At 42.6% G+C, this 20,508-nt stretch overlaps 3 protein-coding genes across 5 annotated transcripts; 2 read left to right on the forward strand and 1 right to left on the reverse strand.

Moving 5' to 3' along the window:
• The first annotated feature begins 102 nt into the window (after positions 1-102).
• On the forward strand, positions 103-8,888 carry LOC121614849 (protein crumbs homolog 1-like). The gene is made up of 9 exons (XM_041948938.1): positions 103-114; positions 2,397-2,520; positions 2,655-3,368; positions 4,921-5,471; positions 5,605-5,770; positions 6,410-7,328; positions 7,444-7,485; positions 7,580-7,702; positions 8,636-8,888. The coding sequence occupies exons 1-9, from the start codon at positions 103-105 to the stop codon at positions 8,886-8,888; spliced, it is 2,904 nt and encodes a 967-aa protein (XP_041804872.1).
• Positions 8,889-9,593: 705 nt separating this feature from the next.
• On the reverse strand, positions 9,594-14,556 carry LOC121615351 (sentrin-specific protease 5-like). 3 transcript variants are annotated; one of them, XM_041949680.1, is made up of 10 exons: positions 14,386-14,550; positions 12,321-13,442; positions 12,116-12,221; positions 11,785-11,932; positions 11,608-11,655; positions 11,107-11,184; positions 10,810-10,947; positions 10,606-10,689; positions 10,383-10,433; positions 9,594-10,287 (listed from the first exon to the last, which is right to left on the reverse strand). In XM_041949680.1, exons 2-10 carry the CDS (start codon positions 13,135-13,137, stop codon positions 10,171-10,173), a joined length of 1,587 nt encoding a protein of 528 aa, XP_041805614.1. In that variant the 5' UTR covers positions 13,138-13,442; positions 14,386-14,550; the 3' UTR covers positions 9,594-10,170. The 3 variants fall into 3 exon arrangements, with proteins under 3 accessions (XP_041805614.1, XP_041805613.1, XP_041805612.1); XM_041949679.1 differs by having other exon boundaries at positions 12,116-13,442; positions 14,517-14,556; XM_041949678.1 differs by having other exon boundaries at positions 12,116-13,442.
• A 1,487-nt stretch (positions 14,557-16,043) lies between these two features.
• LOC121615503 (alpha-2-HS-glycoprotein-like) lies at positions 16,044-18,664 on the forward strand. The gene is made up of 7 exons (XM_041949873.1): positions 16,044-16,241; positions 16,921-17,031; positions 17,188-17,269; positions 17,391-17,545; positions 17,656-17,751; positions 17,965-18,036; positions 18,158-18,664. The coding sequence occupies exons 1-7, from the start codon at positions 16,044-16,046 to the stop codon at positions 18,662-18,664; spliced, it is 1,221 nt and encodes a 406-aa protein (XP_041805807.1).
• The last annotated feature ends 1,844 nt before the right edge of the window (positions 18,665-20,508 follow it).

The raw sequence follows: 20,508 nt of genomic DNA on the forward strand, positions 1-20,508 counted from the left end.
TCCTACCACAAATGTCGGACACCGTAACAAACCGCTCGCTGATTGGCTGCTTCAGCTTTTGTCCTCTGCAGCGTTTGTTTGGAGGCGCAAACACACGTAAAAATGAAGAAAATGGTGAGAAAAATGCGAACATTAATACCTTCGTTAGTTAATTTTGTATGTAACGTACGAAGAGTCTACCATGAATACAATGAGGAAGATTTGGTGTCTGACATTAGGTTCACGCGAGGGTTCACGCCGTACTGCATCATGGGTAATGTAGTCTGAAAGATAATAGCATATTTTGATTAACTGCTGCCAACCAATTTACTAACTTTGTCTTTAACTGTGGTGGAAAGCGACCAAATACATTTATTAAAGTATTGGACTCTACAGTTCTGAGGTACTTGTGCATTAATCAAGTATTTTAAATGTATGCTACTTTATACGATTACTCCACTGAATTTGACACAGGTTTGCTATCATTTACTTAATTTATTGAAAAGACATAAACAGGCATACAGCTGAGAAAAAAGACAACAAAGCTGAACAAAGGTAAAACTAAACATAGAATTAAAAATAGTTGAATATATTTGAATATATATACAAATGATCAGCAGCATACAGTGTCTATAAGTTTTCTGTAGGTGATGAAGAAATACAGATACTGCAAAGGAACTATATATTAAATTACTTTATATACATGAAATGGGTGGTTATGTACAGTATATGCATGTGTACATTTTATTTATACTGTAAGAAATGCATAATTTCTCATTTTTAGGTGAGTGGATGTTTTAGTGCTACAGGGTTATTGCACAAGGACTGTTTCTGGTACTCTATGACTGATTTGAGTTATCATCAAAGTGATGGCCTGTGGATAATTCAGTGGTATAATATACACTGGCAGAGTCAATTTTGGCTACATTTACTTTTAAACACTACATACATTTTTTTCATAGTACTTACCTACTTTTACTTGAGTAAGATTTTGAGTGCGGGACTTTACACCACTGGTCATTTACATAACTCAATGTTACTTATAAGAGTATCTCTATTTATTTTAATATGTGTGCAAATAGACTGGTTATATTTGCATACATGAATATATTTCCAAAATAAACAGATAGTCTAACAGAATGAAATATTTGAAAGTTGTTTTTAATTTTTATATAACATACTTTAGGCGCCATTGTAAAACCTGAGTTGAGCAACAAACAGTAAAGCCACTAGTATTACTAATGAGCAGACTGAATGTTCTTAGGGCTCTTCAGAGAAATGACTTGTGATGGCGTCGTCAATCGTTTTAATGAGAGCGATACTGCCCAGATTAGAACCACTGGCCTAAGGTTACTTCTGTCAAAGGCTGGGCCTCGGTCCAGACAACTGCTGCAGCCAAATAGTACTCAACTGAGCACATGCTCTGGACATGTGTGCATGCATGTGCACACGTGCATTTTACATGTTTATGTCCGCGTTTCGGGGTCTGTACGTGCAGTGAAATTGGGGGAGTATTTCCCTCCACAGGAGACTAAAGTTGTGATAAAGAGAAACTGAATTTCAGGCTCAGGTAAGACTCACCGTCTGTTCCAAAGCCCTCACATCTCATTGTTTTCAGTGGACCTTGGCTGTCACTTACATAAGAGCGCATCACAGTTCTGTCTAAAGAAAATGTTTGCAGTTGCCCACGTTAGCTTCCTGGATGAACCCCTCCCTTCTCCAACACGTTTAATGTGTAAGACATTTTAAGTGCATTAGCTTAATCCCTCCTATCTGGCTTGCAGCGCGCCAAGCATTTCATACATGCAGAGGAGGAGTGGAGCTGAACATGGAGCAGCACACACAAGTATTCCCCACCTGTCTTTGACCTAAAATGAAGATACTGTGGAAAATCTAGTGATCTGGAGGACTTGTTAAGGACCATGTTGAGACTCAGCGTGCATGTGTGGATGTTATGGTTGCTTTATGCAGGTAATGTTGGGATATAGTATATATGTTGTGGCCGTGAATATTATTTGTAAATGTTTATCATATCTTTTCGGCAGAAGAGCAACAGATGTGTTGTTTAAATAAGGTAATATTTAGCAAGTTTTTCTGATTGTCATCTTGCCTGATCATAGTAATATTTGGAAATATTGTGTGGCTGAGGTGTCTAACAAGTGTAAAGTGCATGCACAACATGCATTTTTAGAGTTGCTTTAAAAATAGATTCTTTCTAAATCATAAATAAAGCAATTATTACTGCTTTTGTATAGTTTTCTTTTTGCTGTTGTTCTTTCTCATCCTTATTTTGTGTGTTACTTTACTCCCACACACACATTTGTGAATTGTGCTGAGACACATGGGTTTAAAATGTGCATATAGTTTGATTTTTGATTGTGTTAAGAGGTAATATTGGTTTGTATTTGTCTCTGCAGGTGCTTTCTCCGATGAGGACATCAATGGATGTGAACAGCAGCCATGCCAAAACGGTGGCGTGTGTGAGAGCCACAGCGAAGGTTTCAGATGCCTTTGCTCCCAACAAAGCCAAAATGGGCGCCTGTACGGGGGAGAGACCTGCACAACTGCACTTTCAGGCTGCGATGACCACCAGTGCGAGAATGGAGGAATATGCTCTCCCTTACTTATCAATAATCAGCACACGTACACATGCATCTGCCTTGCTGGCTTCACAGGCCCTGAATGCCAGACTCCCACCGTCTTCTCATTTGAGTCCAGAGGTTACATGTACATAGAGACTCAGCTTCTAGACCCAGAGGCTCCTCTTAATGTGACATTCAGCTTCAGGTCAGCAAGACCGGTGGGCACCCTCTTGCAGCGCAGAGTGGATGACCTGCTCCTCAGCATTGAGCTGATGGATGGGCATCTCTGCCTCCGCAGCCTGAGGGGTCAAGGCTCCAGCACGCTGGTCCAGGAGCTGCCAGAGTACTTGTCCAACAATAGGTGGCACACAGTGGAAGCGTCGCTGGGCGGTGTGGTCAGTCTCATCAGGCTGCTCTGCGCCGAAGGAAGCTGCACCAGAGACTCCAGCGCTGAAGTCCAGCTGCTCGAGCAAGCCTCTGCTCTGCCCAAGCCGGGAACAGTCCGTCAAAGCCTCTTCATTGGAGCGGTCGGGGGCGACTGGGGTTTGGGCAGAGCAGCGGATGACGCGGACCACCCGCCAGCTTTTCTGGGCTGCTTCAGGGATGTGTTTGTGGACTCACATCTGGTGTTGCCTGTTGCAGTGCCAGAAGATTCAGACGCCCGGGCAAACATCACAGCGGGGTGCAGCGACAAAGACAAGTGCGATGAAAGCCCGTGCCAGAACCGAGGGCGCTGCGTGAGCCAGGGCTGGAGGAGCTACATGTGTGAGTGCCACAGGCCACACGAGGGGAGCAACTGTGCAGAGGGTGAGATGTACACACACACACACTGTAAACACCACTGTATGTCATTTCAAATTTATTGAAATGAAATTCTCTGAATCTTTTCTTCCTTTTTGCATCTTTCCTTCAAAAAAGGCTGAGCCTCCATTAACCACAACCACTTAAGCACCCTTAAGTTACATCTCAAAATAGCAGCTTAACTTTCTTTTTTTTGCTCTGAGGAGGCATCACCACATTTGGCCCCTCTAACACGTTCAGTTTGTGGGACTATGACAGGAGAGTAACCCGAGCATCATGAAACTGGTTTTTGATGTGTTTGACTGGCATACTGTTCTCAGAGTGTAGGTCTCATTGGCGTGATCTGTTTTAACAGGATTAGATTTACATAAAACAGAATCCTTTACTGTACGAACATATCTAGAAATGTTTTGACTGACTTTTAAATGTTATGTGTGTTTTTTTCTTTCATTAAAGGTCCAGTGTGAAGGATTTAGGGGGATCTATTGGCATAAATTGAACATAATATTCATTCTTATGTGTTAATTAGTGTTTAATCACCTGAAAATAAGAATTGTTGCCTTAGAATGAGCTCTGTCCTCTTGTCCGCCATGTTTCTACAATATCCCAGAACAGACAAACCAAAAACTGGCTCTAGAGAGCTAATGTTTTTTGCGGCAACCGTAGGAGAGGGGTTGAGCGAGCGGACATCAGCTGGTTTCAATCTACAACCTCACTGCTAAACGCCACTAAATCCCACAGGTCGAGTCAAGTTCAACCTCAGTCGTGTCGCTGCAGAAATCTCAGTGGTTAGCTATAAAGAGAGACGCCCTGCAGGATGATGAAGTCAGTCAGCAGACGTGAAAGGAGCTTACAGTCCTGGTAGAAATAGCGCAGAGTTATGCAATTAGGAGACATTCAGCAACACCTGGGCCAAGGATTAAGAAAACGTGGGTTTCAGCAGCTCACCTGTGCCTTGACTCGGACAGCCATGGAGTCTTACGGAGTCACGCCACGCAGAGGCATTTTGGTTGGCTGGTGTCCTCAGCAGCTTCTTGCTTTTCAAGGAACAGAGAGCACGCAGTCCATAACCTCACCTGTCTGTCAAAACAAGCTTTTATTAAGTTATTAATATCTTATGGTCCGTAACACTGATAACAGTGCAATCAAATGTTTTATTCACTTGAATTGTTTGACCTTTTGGAAAAAATACTCACTTTATAGTGGAGGAATAGATGAGAAGATCAATACAGTCCTGCTATCATATCTGTCTGTTAAATAGCCACAGTCAGTAGCAAGCTAGGAAACTAAATACTTAATTATTACCATATTCCATCTCATTTGTTTAATCTGTACAAAAAGTGTGAAAATGACAGTCTGCCAGTTTACAGGGGGTTGTGTGTCAGATGAGTTCTTGGCTCAGAACAGTTGCCAGGCAACAAGTGGAGATGCCTGGAAGCTACCACTCCCAGCTAAGAAATAACACAAAGGGCTATTTCCCAAACTGACCTACTATGCCGTCAGGACGTTGTTTTTTCGGCACGTCATGTTTTACTCTGTCTTCTCTGTACCCACGCAGAGTACATCACTGCAAGATTTGGAAGCAAAGACCTTGAGAGTTATGCTGTCTTCTCATTGGACGATGACCCAGGTGATGCTGTGACTATATCCATGTTCGTTCGCACCAGACAGTCCAGCGGCCTGCTCCTCATCCTGGCCAACAGCACCAGCCAGTACCTCCGCCTGTGGCTGGAAGAGGGCAGGGTCAAAGTTCAGGTCAACAACTTCGAGACCCTTCTTGGTCGGGGCGCGGTCAGTGACGGCCATTTCCATCTGGTGACCGTGAAGCTGGAAGCAATGGAAACCTTCCTGTTCCAGTCAGCCCAGAGCCAGGGCTCTATGCACATTAGGCCCATCCAGGCCCATCCTGGGGATCTGGTCTTCGTTGGGGGGCTGCCAGACTCGAGGGCCTCTGCGTCGTTTGGTGGCTACTTTAAGGGATGTGTCCAGGATCTGAGGATTAACAGCAAGCGGCTGCAGTTCTATCCCATTGCAACTCTGGTGGAATCTTACAGCCTGGAGCAACTCGTCAATGTTGCACAGGGATGCAGCAGTGACAATGCCTGTGCTGTGAGTCATATCGACACTGTCACGTTCATATTATCATCTTTAATGAGCTAGTCGCACGCTTTGACTTCTTAGGACATTGTAGAACTGACAAGATGCCGGGCTTGATTGATTAGGGCTGTTTTCTCTTCATTAGGTCAACCCCTGTCTCAACGGGGGAGTGTGTTACTCCATGTGGGACGATTTCATCTGTAACTGCCCCCCGAACACCGCGGGGCAGCGCTGTGAGGAGGTGAAATGGTGTGAGCTGTCTCCCTGTCCTGCCACTGCGGTCTGTCAACCCGGCTCTCAGGGCTTTGAGTGTGAGTGTCCTGGGATGAAGGCCTGACAAATACATGAGCGTGGGAAAAAGCGTCTCAGGGACTCTCCAAGGAACAGGAGCATAGTATATCGCCACATTGCTGTTACTGTAACTGACAGGTAGTCGTAGTACATGTGTAAGCCTTTTATTATACTAGCCCATTTTTGATCTTGGTTTGTATCCACTGAAGGGACTGTGTGCAATGAGCGGTCCCCTCAGGACAATCACTGGTGCAGGCACTGATTAATTACAGTGTGGCTGATTACAGGAGGGAACAGAGTTGAGGCAGGGATCCCACACAGGATTCATCTAAGACGTGGTAATCCCCGGTCAGATTAAGTCTACCGCCACATGCCTGTGGAGGTTTATGATGACAAGTCTTCCTGGAGATGTCACATGTTCACAAGGAGGGGCGCCATTTATCCAGAGCAGCAGCCTGTCCAAGGCTTTTCTGTGTTTTTCGTGTCATCGAGTGCTTGTATTTGCACACATTTTCAGCACATCATGTTTTATCACTTCAACTGCCTCTTTTCCCCTCTCTTCCTTTACTCTTTGGGCTATCGCTGAGACATTTTTGAAGCCCTTTCTCCACTGTTTTGTTTGCAGATCTCATTAAGTCTCTTCCATCTCTCTCCTCCAGGTTTGTCTAACGTGACATTTCGGGTCGAAAGCAACATTTTGCACTACCGGAGCAATGGGAAGATTAAGCGCAACCTCAGCAGTGTCTCCCTCAGCTTCCGCACAAGACAGTCCGCTGCCACCATACTGCATGCACAAAAGGACTCAGACTACCTCATCGTCTCCCTCCTGGACTCTCATTTGGTCATGGAGCTCCAAGCTGGCGCTAACGAGGATTCCCATAAGGTGACAGTTCAAAGCCAGGGTCCAGTCAGTGATGGAGAGTGGCACTCTGTGGAGCTCAGCATGGAGAACCAGACACTGCCGACCTCCAGGTGGATCATGGCTGTGGGTGAAGGCAAGGACAAGCTAAGCGTGTCCGAAACAGCTGCGGGGGACCTGGATTTTCTCAGGGAGGGAGCAGACATCTTCCTGGGGGGACTGAGCCTGGACGCTGGAGTGAAGCTGTCTGGCTGTCTGGGCCTGGTGGAGATTGGAGGCCTTCCTCTCCCTTTCCACCACGACACAGAGCTGAACCTCCCCAGACCTCAGGAGGAGATGTTTGAGAGGATAAACAGCAACGCTGCCCCACAGTACGGCTGTTGGGGAGCGAGTGTGTGTGCACGCAACCCTTGTAAGAACAAGGGTGTGTGTGTAGACCTGTTTGACTTACACCACTGTGCATGTCCCTCCGAGTGGACAGGGCCACTGTGTCAAGAGTCAGCAGACACCTGCGTCTCCAGCCCCTGCATCTACGGAAACTGCACCAACCTGCCGGGAGGATTCCAGTGTGTGTGTGAGCTGGGCTACGGCGGCGAACAGTGCGAGGTTGAAGTTGATATGTGTGAAAACAGCAATTGCAGCAACGGCGCCACGTGCCTCAAAGGTTTCGAGAGCTACACGTGCCTCTGCCCTCAGAACCTGACAGGCCAATACTGCGAGTGAGTTCTTCCACAGTTTCTTAATATCTCTGTGACACCAAACTTACAGCCGCATACATCTAAAATAGCTCAGCAAGCTCTGAGTTGTACTGATTTACAAACTGGTCTTTCACAGTGAGAAGATTCCTGAAATCCCTTGGTACATTGAAACCAATCCGTAAGTGCTTTCACACAAAAAGCTGAAAATGATTAAATCCACCAGTACCGAACAGGAAGGCATTGACATTTCTTGTGTTCTTTTGTCTGTTTAGACTTCCTCAGTTGCCTGTATCAAGATGCGTTGGCACAAGATGGAACTACAGCTGCTTTAATGGAGGGAACTGCTCTGAAGCAAACAACACCTGTTACTGTCTGCCTGGTTTCACAGGACAGTGGTAGGACATAATGATATTTAATCCTGTTGGACCCGTAGTTTGTGACCCCAAGGTCTCTCAAGCCTGGGGTGGGCGGTGGCAGCACCTAATGAGGGTCACTCGATCTGCATTTTTAGGGGGTTTTTTTTAAACCAAATGCATTGAAATAATTTTATGTTTTGATATAGCATAATTGCCATTAAATGGATTTGTGAATAGCTCGAATGGCTTCATGAAGCTGTTATTTGAACTGACAAACCTACAAAAAAATAATCACTTTGTAGTTTTTCTCTGTTTTAGTTTAGTTTTAGTGTCTTTCAGCTGTTTGTTTTGACTTTACAGCCTTTGACTCGACTGTTCTGATTCAGTCTCATCAGTGTTGTTTTTAGCAGGGAGCTTTTTGTAAAATGCAAGCTCTAGAAAGCCCACTGTACACTACCTGTCCACCACCAAACTGCAAACAGATGAAGTTATCAAGTAGCTGGTGAACACAGTGAAGCATTTAGCAGCTAAAGAACAAGATATTTTTGCAAGAGTTGGTGGAGACAAAAAATAGAGTTAAAAAGAGTGAATATTGGCCTTACATTGATCAGGCAACTCCAAATGAATGATAATGTTGCTGTGTGCCTGCTAGATATGCAAATAAACGCCCCAGTGGCCAAAAATTACTGCAGTTCAAGTTCTCTATTTGGATTTTACTTTGCACAACATTCCAATACTTTGTGAGACATGCATAGAATAAATCCACATCTCTTCATTCACAGCTGCTAGAATAGTCCTCACAGGTGCCGCAGTGCACCTGTAAGGGATATAAAAGCTTAGTGTCACACATTGGCTCTGTCAGTTTATTTGGGACTGTTCAGTGCCAAAGCCAGCCCTAACTTTCCAAAAATTAACACGGTGCTTTTTTTTGTTTTTGCTCTATCATTCTCCTGTCCTTATTTTTCCTTCCAGGTGTGAGAAGGATGTGGATGAATGTGCCTCGGACCCGTGCATGAACGGAGGCTTCTGCGTCAACTACGTGAACAGTTTCGAGTGTGTGTGTGATATGAATTACTCAGGAATACACTGCCAAATTGATGTGAGCGACTTCTACTTGTACCTCTTCTTGGGCCTGTGGCAGAACCTCTTCCAGCTGGTGTCCTACCTTGTCATACGCCTCGACGACGAGCCAGAAATTGAGTGGGGATTCCACGTGAACGATTAGGCCCCTCCTGATCCATCAAATGTCAAACTGGACTACATTTGGTCAGGATAGAGGGTCGCACTGGATTACATTTGAGCAGATGTAGCAAATGTAAAAAATGATGTAATGTGTTATTATTAACATGCACACAACAATTCAGCTGGTCTGTGATGCTTTATACCTAAAGGAAGATAGCCACATCTGTAATTTTTGGGGGGGTTTTTTTACACCCATGAAAGTTTTTCTGATCTCAGCTCCACAAAGGAGTGAGTTCACTAGAACAGACGAGACAGGGAACAGCTGTAATGAATATACATTTTGTATGAAACTGTATTTCATTCATTTCACTGTACTGGCAAGATCATTCATAGAAATGTTTCTGTTGTGAACAGATATGTTTGGTAATGAATATTACACCATATTTATTACAGTATATGAATGCATTTTATCTGGTTTTCACACTGAAAATCATACATTAGAGTTTGTCCTGTGCCTTAAATTTCCACTTCTTATCTGGAGTGCTGCTCTCTGACCAGTGTATGTTTTATAACTGTTCAGGGACATACAGTTATAATCTTCTCAATATTAATAAGTCAATGGCTAGGAAGTTGTGTATTTATAAATACAGAAGTGTATGCACCTAATATAAATTGATGAAGGCTATTCTGCAGTATATACAGTACCTGATCTGTACAATGAAAACAGATAATAAACTTGGTGAAATGTTTGGAAACTGCTTTTATTTAAAACTTCATGTACTTTCTTTTTTTCATTTAACAAACAAAAATAACTGATTCCAGTTCACAAAATACAAATTCACATAGCTTCTATTAAGTGTTCTGGCGTTGACAGGTAAACTATGATGCAAACAAACGTCAAACAATGCAAAATGAGACTTCAAATGTGCAAATAAGGTGAACAGATATGTTAACAGAAAATAAGCAGCACCTAAACACAGACGTGGGCCGTGACAGATTAGATCTGTTCCGATCATTGAGTAAGGCTCTGTTGGTGCACTGTAGATGTGTAAACTACAAGACAAGCTCTTCCCTTTTATCAAGTAGCATGCCTGATTAAATATTGGTCGCATAAATACAGTAACAGTAGAAGGATTATGATTTAGTATGCACAGTGCACCTGGTAGAAGACTGATACTCTCTTACTGGGGCCAGCCATATGTACTCACTCACACAGTGCTGTAAGGCTGTTACAGCTAATCCAGCCCTACACAGAGACAGTGTGAGAAAGTGTGGATTGCTCATTTCCTACCCTAAACAGCAAAAGCAGCACATGTTGAATATGGTCAGTCCCGCTCATGGAGCTTACAATCACAGAGCTCTTTATAGATCCGCTTGCGTATCTTTGGTATGTCCTTCTGTGAAAACTGCAGAGCTTTTCCCAGGGCAAGGCATCTGGAATACTGTAAAGACAAGCGTTAATATGTAAATAGTGAACAGCTGAAACAATCACAGACTATAATGTTTAAAGTATCAGGCTTGAAAAGCATGTCGGTACCTCCAAGACAAAAACTCCACAGTCATTTTCGTTGGTCTGTTGTGGGATTTTCTGTGAAGGACAGCAGGGGGAGACAAGACATCATGTCAGTGAGTGTGTCAGGTGAAACTCCAGCAGATGACGCTTTCTGCCCCAATATGGCCTCTTTCTGATCTGTTTTGTTCCTTTATGCCTTTAGTTTTTGTTTTGTGTCATTACAGGCAGCGCCATCAACAGTCCATACCTCATCGAACGACACAGCCCAGTCATTTTCAAAAGCTGTCTGCTTCTTCTCCTTCGCTTCTGTCATCAAGTATTTCAGGATGTTCTGTTATCAGCAAAGCATGCAGAAGAAAAACACAGTTACAAAAACGTATTCCAGGAAAAGCAGCTGAAACATGTATTAGAGTGGGGGAAAAAAAAAAAAAACATGAAAATCTTTAGTTACCCTTGCTACCTTCCGGAGTGCATTCCCTTGAGAGTCGTAAAGGCAGATCTTCTTTTTAACAATGTCAGCGGTCACCAGACACCAGTGAACCTCCAAGTGGATGGGCACCAAAAGCAAACTCTTAGAAAACAAATCCACCTGTACAAGAAAGACCAGGTTAAAGCTTCTCACTCTGCTTTCTCTTCATTTCTAAAGTCAGTTGATCATGTGTTTCTTTTTCCAAATCTGTGCCTGACAGCAGCAATCTATATCATAAACACTGATAAATGATCAAACCACTTTCATCTTAGTCCTAACCTGCTTTGTCCATCTCTTAACACCATCATATCCTTTAGTCATGAGCTGCCTGTGGAAGAAGCTGTTGAGAAAATGGACCTAAGAGTAGAGACAAAGTTAGATTAAAAAAAATAAATAAATAAAATGAAAATAAAATAATTTAGTATAATTTATTCTAACCAGAATGGGTAAGCTTTAAAGAAATAGACCTGGGCCTGATAGCACTTTCAACATGGTGCTGTCTTAAAGTTCTTCAAGTACTGTTTAGATACAACAAAATAGGACAATTCTCTGATTGAGATAAAGTCTAGATTATAGGCAAGTGTCATGATTAATTAAAGGAACAGTTTGACATTTAGGGAAAATCTCCCACAATGTCAATGAAAATGTCAAACTATTCCTTTAATTACTGACAATATTTCAATAACCCTGCTAGGTAACAACTTCACCCATCAGGTGTTCCAATTATAATAAGAAAAGAAAACATGCTACTCTTGCTGTCTACACAGCATTTAAGATTACCTTGTGATGGGCAGATTCCATTATCAATTCTCCATACATGTTCATGACCTGGAGCCGAAACAAACCAAATATGCCAGTTACATTTAGCATAGACATGCAGGTTTTGCTCATCACATGAATCTCTCCACTCAGAAATCTGCACGAAGAACTGAAGTTCATGCTGTGTTAAATGACAACCTGGTCATTGAGCCAGTTCTGATCCGCCAGTGTAGACAAATCGTCCAGTGTCAGTGTGTGTTTCTTGTAGACCACCTGGAAGGAGGGAACAGGTTTCTGAATGATGGCAGTTCGGTATTTGGTAACTTCTGGGAAGATTAGATCTTTCCTGCAGAGGTAGGAAAGCAAAATACAATTAGTCCGGGAATAAAACTATAACTCCGAATGCTCCACCTATAAACACTTCAAAAACTTACAACTAAAACATACTGCTGTTGAATCAAGAGGCTTTAAATATGCAAACAGAGATTCACAGTGACAGTCGGATTTGGATTTCTAAAAAAAGATTTACCTGTCACTGAAATCAGAGTTAAACCTCCTCTTCAGGTGTGTCAACACATCGCTCTTTTGTAGTGGGATGAAACTTCCATATATTCTGTAGAAGTCCTCAAGAAATTCTAGAGAAACAAGGAAACATGCAAGCAATGCACAAGCAATCTGAAACAGCTGGGAAAAACACAGCAGTAAAAATAGTGAAGAAGTGAAAAAGGTTTTACCATGGATGTCTTTCGTCAGTACTTTAAGTCTGGCATCATCTTGAGAAGACGCTTCACTCCTCTCATCAGTATCTCCGTTTGCAGCCCTGTCCTCACCTCGAGGGACAGTGGTTAAGTGTCCTGATGGGTTATCAACCTCAAGCGTTTGTGCTCGTGTAAGTGTCCTCGGTTCTTTAAAATGAGAAGTTAACCCACCTGCATCACTGTCTGTACTCAACAGGGGTTCAACAGTGTGAGAATGTTTGAAGGAGTCTGTAATTTCACTAAGCTGGACCAAAGTGTCTGTTTTTTGTGACGGCACCATCGCCGTTGTCATGGTGATGTTACCTGCAGAAACATTTGTGGCTGTGACCGGGTTCTGCGAGGAACTGGAGGCAATGAACGTTTCTGACGGGCTGACAGAGTCCCCCAGCTTCAGCAGGCAGTTCTGCCTCCCAAGCGTGTCCTCTGAACCTCCAAAATCATATCCAAGAGGTGAACGAGCTTTGCTTTTATTTTTCTGGGATTGTGTCTTTACACTGATGCAGGAGCTGGAGTTGATCCCGCATGCTCGTTTCTTTGCTCTCAATGTCCAAAAGCGGCATTTCTCTCTCCGCTTCCTCCACATCCAAAGCTGTAATTTACAATGCAAGCGTCTCTTGGCTCGCCTGGACAGATGAGAAACTCCGTTGATTGAAGACATGAATCCTTTTTTTGTCTTGAGGTATTTTGCTTTGCGCCGGTGGCTCTGTGTTCGGTGCATCTTGCAGCGATTAAGAGTGAGTGATGGAGGGTCACATGAGAGCATGGAGTTGTGGTTATGAGTCAGAAAGCTCATATGCAGCAGTGCTGAATGTGGATTTTATTGTCTTCTTTATGACAGAGAGATACACACTTTCCAGGCCATGGTCCACTGTCTCTAAAGACTGTTTCAGATTGAACTTTCCCTTCAAACTCCAGGTCAGATGCTACCTGCTGAGCCAGCATAGACCTTCAGTGGAAAGGTGAATAATAGTGTAGGGTGCTGATGTACCTGCAGGCTCGCCTACACCTTGACAGGGTTCTCATATCTTACTCAGCTGTCCTCGTATGTGCTTCTGCTTCTGGCGGCTTCCTCAGTAGAGAAATGTGCAGTCCGAACATCTGCCACAATACAGAATGGATTTGTTATGATACACAATGCTCCTATTCGTTTTCATCTTGCTTTTAAAAAAGGTACACACAAAAAATAGACTTGTTTTTTGCTGGATTTTGATCAGTTTTCATTGTTATGCATGAAGGTTGTGGCTGGGCAATACTCCAATTACCTAGGCAGTACAATCACCCAAGTTCTGGAGAGTAATTTTAAGATATTTCTACTTTAATCCAATATTTCCAATTTCTAATTCAAACTTAAACTCCTTTGCGGTACCGAACACACATACATATCATAGAGAAGTTACAATCAGCTCTCTTTCTATCAACTGCAACAGTAGAATGATGCTAACATATCAACTCATCAGTAATAATATACTAACATTATAAATGGTAATATAACACTGAAAGGAACCATTCTGCAGCACTGCTGCATACATACTTTTACTTTAGATACTTTGGTACATTTTAGATCAATTTCACTTCAGTTAGGGTTTGATTGTGGTACTTTTACTTGTAACAAAGTATTTCATACTGTTATATTACTATTGCTAAGTAAGTGAAAGATGTGAATACTGCTTCCACCAATGCAATCAGTTTAAGTCAGTGTGCACACATGACTTAGCAACATCTGTTTTCACAAACGCTTTAACATGTAAGCATCATTTTTAGCTGTAAGACACAGAGAATATCAAACCATACAAAACTTGTCACAGCTTTACTTTGCAGTTTAAGACCTTACTATGTTCCAGCATGTGCAACACGCCATGGCGCACGCAGACACGTTAACGAGCATTAAAATCTGATTTCCCCCAGGCTTTGAGACACACACATTACAGTTTGGCAGGATTTCTTCTTGACACGTGTTTCTAAGCGACGACCCTAGCAAAATTAGCTAGCATAGCCAGGTTTGCTGACACAACTGAAGGTAGCCATGGGCTCTCTGCCTTACCGTTTCTGCCACGCTGTCTCGTTGAAACTTTGGGATGAACTATTGTCTGATGAAGGTCTACCATGTCTACCTCCTGCTAATTAATGTACTTCTTATTTAAGACAAAACGTTTCGCTGTTTAACCCTTTTACCTGCAGCCCATTTCGCTTAGCATCATGTACACAATCCAATCCATACTGACAGTCGCGTATGAAATGCGTCACTCTTGCGCCGACCAATCAGATTTTATCCAGAAAGACGTGTGGATGTTTCGGATGGAAACACTTGTTTTCTCTGAAAGAGTTTTTTCATCTTATGACAGATAGATAGATATATGTCATAAGATATATATATACATAGATAGAACAAAATACTCCACTACAAGTAAAAATCCTGCATTCAAATCCACACTTAAATAAAAGAATGTAAATATTGTCAACAAAATGTACTTAGGTGTCCACAGCAAAAGCAGTCATTGTGCCGTAAAATGATCCCTGTCAGCGTTTTACAATCATACAGGTTGTTTTTGGATTAATATTACTGCTGCAACTGTAGATGTTTAAGGTTAAGCTATAAAAAAAACAACTTTTATGAGGTTAGAAAAGCAGCCCTGTTTTCAGCTTTGTGATGAAGTATTTTACAGCTGATCAAAGGGGGGTTGAATAGTTTATTTTGTTTAAGAAGTAGGAGAATTTCCTCAACCTTTGAAACACTTAATCCTTCAGTTTTTTGAAAAAATCAAAATCACCAATTACTTAATTGAGTTACATTCTTCCACTGATGAACATTTTTGAAATGTCTGCAAAACCACACAGTACTAGCAACCAGGACATGTGGGGATTGAAATGAATTCAAAACAACCGTTTCAGGTGGCTCAGTACTTCAGGTTTTTTGCAGTGGGATGTGAAAAACAGAAAAGTAAACCAAAAAAACAAAGACAATAAAAGTGGATAAGTGAGTACTGTTTGTCAGTGCGTTATTGGTTCCATCTTTTTACTAGGAATTATCTCATCAGTGTCTCTGTTTGTAGCCTGGTGCTGACCTGGAGCGACTCTAGTGTATTGTGCAGATGGTTTAGTACAGAGCAAATATGGGGGCGGCAGCAGTGAGTGTCTCTGTCCCTCAACTATGTCCCCCCTGTTGGCAAATGTCCTCTTTGCTGAAGTGTCATTGAGCAAGTCACTGAACCCCTGCTGGCTGTGGGGCCCTGCAGCTGTAGCTGAATGCTCGCTCTGACCTCAGCGGAGAGGCACAGCTGCTTACACAATATGAGTGTTTGAACATGAAGCTCCTTACACATTTTCTATGATATTCAATTCAGGAAACGTTCGTGCCAAATCTGGGCACAGCTATCAAACGAAACTCACAGACAGTGGAGATGTTTCTCGATGTCTCACCATAAAACAGTGACCCATCACTCATTTAAACTGGAGACCACTCATCCCACACCAGACTTTGTCAGCTTACGTTTGTTTTGGCAGCAATCCTAAAACAGAGTGCAGTTCAACCCACATGTGACGCAGGAGTCAGGAGGGATGATCACAGTGTTTAACTTGGCTCTGTTTTCCGGTTTGAAGTACGAGATATATACACCCCAGGCTGCATGAGTTCTGCCTCTTCTTCTTGCCCTCATCTGCTCCACTGCTCTGATACCTCTTGCGTGCACATCTCTCACAGCAATGAATCTCCTGGGCATCACTGTGGTTCTGGTACTACTGGCGGGTGTATGGGCTCAGGTCAGCGTGCTACGTCCTGAGTGCGACTCCCCTGAGGCAGAGGAGGCTGCTCTGGTGGCTCAGGATTACCTCAATGCCCAGCATGCCCACGGCTACAAGTATGCACTGAACAGGATTGAGGACATCAAGGTCTTTACTAAGGTAAGTCAGCAGGTGTAGAGTTTATGCAGTTACAGGCAAAGACGTTTATACAGATGGATACTGCTATTCCTCTCCTGTTTTTCAGCTTTGAGGCAAGAACATTGGGTGCAGAACATAACTTACTCATCACATTTTTTTTTACTTTTGACCATTAGATAGCAGGATCAGATAACCTGGAAGATTAAACTATGAACTGTGATATGAATGCCTAACTTTGTATGAGTATGATGTAGATACAACACTGAATAATGAAAATGGGGAAAACACATCAAATAATAGTACAAAAACTTTTGGTTTGGGTAAACATTCTGGAAACTAACCAGAAAATCACATATACATATAAAGTAGCACATTTTGGTGAGGATGATGCTTTACCTTCCTTAATCCTTGCGCATCTTAAATTGTATATATTCTTTCTTGTTCTTTCTTTCCTTCTTTTTCATGCACCCAAACCGCTGTATGGCGCCTCTTCAAGCAAACATTTGCACAAACAAAAATCAACATTTCCTTTGCTCTACTTTTCAGTCTCATCTCAAATTACATATGCATGTTCATCTGGAACGTTTCACTTTAGGGGCTTCTGTTCATGTGGCCATCAGTCAACACATTGCAGACTTACTTCAAATAATTTTCTGATGCATCAGAAAAAGAAAAGATGTTTCATTTTACCTGTCCACAGCCTGATGGAGACAACACGTATGTCCTGGAAGTTGACCTGCTGGAGACAGACTGTCATGTGTTGGACCCCACACCTATTGCCAACTGCACAGTCAGACCCAAAGCACTGACAGTAAGACTGCACGCCACTAGCACACTCTCATAAGTGATTTACAGGATTTCAACGAAATGTAAAAATGATGATCATTTTAGCCTATATAATAATGAGAATGGAAAATGTTCAGGTTGACTGTTGTGATATTTTAGCTGATTCTTTGTCTCCGATCAGGCAGTAGAGGGAGACTGTGATGTGGTGCTGAAGAAGGTCGGCGGAGCTCTGACTGTCACAGCATTCAAGTGTAAAACAGAGGGTAAATCTTTCAGATCCCTCTCTTGGCTGTATGAACACAGACACACACATACATTCAGAACATGCACAAGTGTCAGCCGACACACAGCAACCTGCATGTGTCTTCCCTTCATGAAATACAGAGTCAACTGAGGACCTGTGCCTAGGCTGTCCTACCCTCCTTCCCCTAAACGACACCACAGCACTGGACTTTGTCCATGCCTCTCTGGCAACCTTCAACAACATGACTGTGGACGTAACATACACGGTTCTGGAGGTTGGAAGGATGTCATCCCAGGTGGGCCAAAGTATAATCTGTTCAGTTCAATCTTTCACCTGACTTAATGCACCTGCACGTTTTAAATTGTATCTGTCATTACATCGATACTTCTCAATACCTTGTTTCAGGTTGTGTCTGGCGGGCCAATCTATGTGGCAGAATATGTTGTAGTTGAGGCTAATTGCACTGATGATGGCTGTGTGCCCCTGAATGATGCCATGGCTGTAAGTATACAAAGCATCAGTTTAGCTTCGCAAAACAAAAAGAACAGAGGAGTAGTTGTTCTCTAAACATGGAATCATTTATTACATTCACTTTCATTTCTCTTTCTAGCTGTGATTGCAATTTGATTGAGAAGAAAGGCAAATGCCAAATCTAGAGCCCAAAGCTCCCCTTCAAACTGTTCTTCAAACTGTTTTTTCTTTTTTCTCTCCCAGGTACGTGGGATTTGTTCTGCCAGAGGTTTGACTGCTGATCACTCAGTGGACTGCAGGATGTTTTCCACTCTGGTAAAATACTGTATTTAACTTCTTCAAATAATTCTTGATGGCAAAAATTAGTCACAAACTTTACTATACATTTTTATTGATGACTTTTCCTTATCCTCTGTTGGTTTGAACACCTTTTCAGATGCCTGTTGTAGATGCCAACAGCACTGCAGCTGCAGCTCCTGTCGTGCCACCAGTGGTGCATGTACAAACAAGCAGCCTGTCACACAAGCATGGTCTGAGACACCACAAACTGACTGCTCACCATGACCCCCACCTCAGTGGCCTTCTGTCTGCAGAATCAGCAGAGTCAGCTGAAGTTGTACCTGTAGCCCCTGCAGTGGTTGATGCTGCTGCAGCCGCTGCTGATCCAGCTGCTGCTGCTGATCCAGCTGCTGCTGCTGATCCAGCCGCTGCTGCTGATCCAGCCGCTGCTGCTGATCCTGCTCCAGCCGCTGCTGCTGATCCTGCTCCAGCCGCTGACAGTGTATCAGCCTCATTTGCCTCAGCCAGTGCTGAGGTGCCTGTTGCTGTGGTGAAGAGAGATGTAGCTGCTGTACTCGCTCCTGAAGTGGTTGACACCCCTGCGATTCAAACAGACCCTATTGCTCTTGTGCCAGTGTGCCCAGGAAGGGTCAGATTCTTCTAAGTGTTCAGGCCCCACAGACTCTCTATACTTTCTCCCTTCAGCTGCATTGGTATTAGAGTAATTTGTGACTTTAACTGATAAATGAAAATGTCCCGTCATAGATGTAACACTAATACACTTCCTACAAACAACCAATAATCCATTATTTGAATTTGCTGAATCACAGAAAAGCATTGTGCATTGCAAAACAACTCTGTAAAATATAAAATGACAAGATTTGTATTTGATGTTGAATAAATCTCTCAAGTCAAAGCTTGTTTTGCTCTTACTTTATGGTCACCATGCATCCTTATACTGAAAAACCTCTACTTTAGTACATTGAATTGTAGCAGTCAATTGAGTTATCCAAGGCCTCACAGGTTTGACAAGGCTAATAACCTCTACACAGGACTTTGAGGAAAAGCAGGTAGCAAAATGCATTTAATCATTCATGCCATCTTTTGGTGATTGCAAAACAATTTGTTTGCTAATTCTGTTGGCTTATGCCATTGACATTCCTGTGTACACACTGACAGTTCCACTAAAACTTAAAAAAAAAACACTGTTATCCTGTACAACTCCATGTTTGATACATCTGAAATATTCATATCCTTTAATATCCAAAGGTCAGGCAGTTAACAGGCTATATGAACAAATTTTTACTTAGTCACTGTGAAATGAAAACTAAAGTTCAAAAACATTTAAAAAGGGGAAATATACAACAGGTAATATTTTACTAATCAATAAAAACTAGAATTACTGAGAAACTTTGAAAAGAGATTCTAGGAACAAGAACGGAAGGTTTCTGGGTGGCTGTACTTAGAGGCCACTGTTGATGAATGGGCAAATTCTAGTTCATGTATTTACATGAATGGGTCAATGTTCAGGAAGTACCAGTTCATGGTAAAGCAAAATAAGCAAGAAACATAAGTTCAACAAGGGCAATGCACTGTTGATTCTAAACAGTGGATATAATGCCAACAAGTACTGAGTCAACTGTCAACTTTGTAAGTAGTCCTTGACTGCCTGTATCACAAAAGATAAGGACTTCTAACATGCTGCTCATAGGCCCACTTGTAACTTTCCCTACCCACTCTCCCAAAATTTAACCCTCAGACAAATTGAAATAAAAATTTAAATGATATAACAAGCTGGTAAGTGGTTTCAAGTTGTTTATTCACATTCAAGCAAACTCATTTCTGCTTCAGATTTCCACCTCCTCTCTGAATGGGTTGGTTCAGTTCTGCAAGAGACACACACATTAGTCTAAAAGACTGGGTTAAGAAGTTTAAAATTATAAAACACCATACCATTTACTTGGTCAGCTGCAGATCTCCATTGTTGAAATGCATTTCCGAGAACATGAGCTGGAATCTTTTGGCTGGAGCCTTGATGTGTCATGTGTTTCCAGAGGCTTTTGAATGGGTCAAAGAATTCAGGCTTTAAATGTGTTACACTGAAAGAGGGATCCTGGGGCAAAGGCACAAAATGAGGTCCATCTGAAGCAGAGAAAGGTAACGGCAAACTTTCTGATGTATCATCAGGCCTTGGCATGTAATTCACATTACCAGGTAAGGGACTGGACATTCCTTTCCCCAGCCATTTGGGATGTTGGGGTTTTTCCTGCAAGGGCCTTAAATTCTGAGGATGTTGGTGTCTGCTACCATGATGCCTAGCAAGATTTTGTGCCAAGTTTGGATCATGACCCAGGTGTCTGGAAGGCAGTGCACTGAAACTGTTGACCTCTCTACCTGGTGGGCCATGCTGTAGCAGCACATAACTCTTTGGTTCAGAATAGGCAGTCACCGTTTGGTCATGTCCAGCTGATTTCTTTGAGCCACTCACTACTGGTTGTGCAGGGCGGT

Source organism: Chelmon rostratus, chromosome 12 (assembly GCF_017976325.1).
Source record: "Chelmon rostratus isolate fCheRos1 chromosome 12, fCheRos1.pri, whole genome shotgun sequence".
Taxonomy (NCBI): Eukaryota; Metazoa; Chordata; class Actinopteri; order Chaetodontiformes; family Chaetodontidae; genus Chelmon; species Chelmon rostratus.